The sequence below is a fragment of the Atta colombica genome, unplaced genomic scaffold (genome assembly GCF_001594045.1).
Source record: "Atta colombica isolate Treedump-2 unplaced genomic scaffold, Acol1.0 scaffold160, whole genome shotgun sequence".
Taxonomy (NCBI): Eukaryota; Metazoa; Arthropoda; class Insecta; order Hymenoptera; family Formicidae; genus Atta; species Atta colombica.
In genome coordinates, this window is record NW_017259251.1 from 120,397 (window position 1) to 123,773 (window position 3,377).

Below are 3,377 nucleotides of genomic sequence, written 5' to 3' on the forward strand. Positions count from 1 at the left end.
CACACACGCACACGCACACACACATACGTACACATACACACACGCATCTCGCTCACATCGCCTCGCGTGACGTTCTTACCCCGGATATGCCGAGGCATGCGCCGTAAAAATCCCGGGATTGATGTATCGCAGGGCGCAGGTACGCAGCCCGGCATGCGATTGCGGTGCATACGCACCGCGTCTCGTGTGTTTTGCATGCGTTCGTGTCTGGTATGCCTCGATCGGTTTACGATCCGGCATTGACATGATATTTGAATAAATAAATGTTAGATTGGTGCGAGTCTTTTATTTTCATTCGGATTCCGATTCTCGAATTTTTATTTGCATATTAGAAAAGAGGAGATTGAAAGGGAAGATTTTTTTTTTAAAAAGAGTACATTTGAAAAAGAGTACATTTTAAAATTCTCATCGAAACAATTTTGCTTCAATTTCGATTCAATTTCCATTTCATATTTGGCAAATACGCACTAATCTAATAACCAATGTATCATGCAGTCTTAATTAAGTTACGAAAAATATAGCTGTGGGTTTTTTGTTTTTACGATACATTATTGCCTAAATATGATTTGACTTAAAAATGTTTAATAAATATTCTTTTTCAATTTTTTGTTTTTTTTTCTCTCTCTAAACGCTACACAATTAATAAAAATATTTATACTTGTTTTCATTCGTCACTTTAATCTATTTTCATCCTTATTTTTTCAAAGATTATTTTTTCTATTTTCTTAGAGAGATATGAATCTACTGGATTTAAAAAGTTAAAACGATATACAGAATATCTCTAAATTCCAGCATACGGAATTCATGATGTGATACTTTATGCTAAAACAAACAACTTTTTCCTTTAGCAAAAGTTGCGTCCGATGAATAATTTTTGCTCTTATTTGTTAACTTTAATCTGCTCTTCTGCAAAAACTACTTATCGGACGCAATTTTGCTAAAGGAAAAAATTGTTTGTTTTAGCATAAAATATCACGTCTATTATATTCCATATGCGGGAATTTAGAGGCACTCTGTATATATAATGCGTTCAGCATTGTGAATGAATGTACAGGATATTTCTTCGGTTATTTTATATAATTGCGCGTATTTTAATTTCCTAGATCTGCATTTACTACCTGCTATGCATAGCAGCAGTGAACTTGACATATACCTCCGACTTGGAGATTACGACGACGAGAAGCCGGGACTGTCCACTAGAATGTATTTGCCTTTCTCCGAAACAGGTAGAAAGCAACGTCTTGTAACACGCATGCCTTTAATTTCGCAAAAATATGCGGGTCTTTCTAATATTTTATAATCACATAAGAAACTAAAAAGAGAGAAAAAGATTCAAGCGGAAGCGTATATTCATTATTTTTGGAAATTCTCGCGGGCTTTAAAAGGAGCGCTCGTGATTTTCAACCCAGAAATGAAATTTCGATAAACCAAAATGGCATTTTGAAAATATTAATCAGTTTTTGTTGTAAATGTCACAAAATAGTAACTGGTAACAAAATAGTAATGATTTCCGCGTTCGCATGCGTGTCTTCGAGCTCCTGTGAATTAAAACACGGCAATTGATTTCATTACAGGTACTCTGCAATACAGGTGGCCTCGAGGACATCCCGGCCCAGCAGTTGCCGGAGAGTGTCGAGGAATTGTCGCTGACGAAGAACAACTTCCCAGTGATAAAGGGTGATGCATTTGCGGGTCTCCGGGTGCTACGTAAGCTCACCCTGGACGGTAACAACATCTCCTCCATACGACCGTTCGCGTTTCGCGGTTTGAATCGACTGCGTGAGTTGTCGATCCAGCATACTCCGTTGCCGTACATCGAGAAATTCTCGTTCGCCGCGCTGCAGAACGTCTCGGTGCTGCTGCTTGCGAACAATAAGATCCGCTACGTCGAGGGCTACTCGTTCGCCGGCACATCGAACATCAACGTGATCCTGCTGAGCAACAATCCACTGCTGACGATTCGCAGCCACGCGTTCGCCGGCCTCACCAATGTCAACAACCTCATCTTCCCGTCTGGCATCCGCACGATTGAGCAGGACGCCTTTGATGGCCTCCAGCATGTCGGTCAGCTCAAGCTCAGTTACATGGACCTATTCGGGCTGCAGGCCTATACTTTCCGCGGTCTGTCGCACGTGCACTCGATCTATATCCAAGAGAGCGATCTCGGCGTGGTGCAGAGGAACGCGTTTACCGGTCTCCTTTACGTCGGCCGCCTCAATGTGCTCAACAACAAAATCGACCTGATCGAGCGTTTGTACCTGCGCCACGAAAATTACATTGAGGTTCTACGTTTCCACGGTAATCACGTGCTGGAGGCACCGCGTCATGCCAAGGACGTCGTTCTCGAGGTGGATACAGTCAGCGCGATCGATAATCATTTTCCTTGCGATTGCCAGGCACACAATGTCCTCGAGAGCGATTTCGTTCGAGGTAACAGCGTTGAGTTTCAACGCCGTAACTATTGCATTTCGCCGTTCGAATACAACGGCAAGCCCATGAACGTCGTCGACTTCGACCTCGTCGCGCGATGCCACGATAACGTCATCCAGGACAACTTGGGCTCAGGCGTCGTCGGGGTGTCCCGTTTCTCAGCGCTGCTGCTGATTGTCTTCCTGTTCTCGACAAATTTCTTCCGATGAGCATACTTGCGACTCTTCCAATTATTCGATTATCATTCCGCGATTTTCATGCTCGAGGCGACGATAATTTATGCGCTCTTATGGCTTGTGTCGAGAGATCTTTCTTCTTTGCCATCTTCCTCGATGGAATCTTCTTTCTGAGTATTCATAATTCGGTAAAGCGAACAACAACGAAGCGAGAAGACGTTTCGTACGAATTATATTAGGGGAAGGCCGGGTAGTATCGGACATTTTAGGTAAAAATTCTTCGAATTTTTATTTTTTTTTTGGTACAACAAAAATAATAGTATTGTACATTATATGAATCATTATTCTTGTACCATAACATTTCTTATCGTGTTTTTAAAAATGAAAATAGCCAAAATTTTTACATTTTTTAATTTACATTATCTTACATTTTCTTGTTTTTGTAAATTGGAGAATGGCATCGGACAGAAATGTTCGAAAAAAAACAAGTTTGATAAGTGCCACTATTATTTGTGCATGACTCTATATTATCTCCTGTCTCGCTTCAATAGCTTTTAATCTATTTCCTACTTTTTTGAACAGAATATTGTTCACTCATTCTTTCTTTTATATTATCATTTTCTTATTTCTTACTTTCTGAACGGCTAATATCATGTTTTCTTTTTTCCATTTTCCTCATATCTTTCTTAGAAAAACAGCCATCAGAAGGCAATGGCTGTCTGATATCGCTTACCACCTTATTGTTCGATATCATCTGAATGATGCGCAACA

General features: G+C 40.6%; 1 protein-coding gene across 1 annotated transcript; it reads left to right on the plus strand.

The window, feature by feature from the left end:
• Positions 1 to 18: 18 nt before the first annotated feature.
• LOC108685813 (leucine-rich repeat and immunoglobulin-like domain-containing nogo receptor-interacting protein 1) lies at positions 19 to 2,851 on the plus strand. The gene is made up of 3 exons (XM_018190784.1): positions 19 to 139; positions 1,104 to 1,226; positions 1,575 to 2,851. Exons 1-3 carry the CDS (start codon positions 122 to 124, stop codon positions 2,637 to 2,639), a joined length of 1,206 nt encoding a protein of 401 aa, XP_018046273.1. The 5' UTR covers positions 19 to 121; the 3' UTR covers positions 2,640 to 2,851.
• The last annotated feature ends 526 nt before the right edge of the window (positions 2,852 to 3,377 follow it).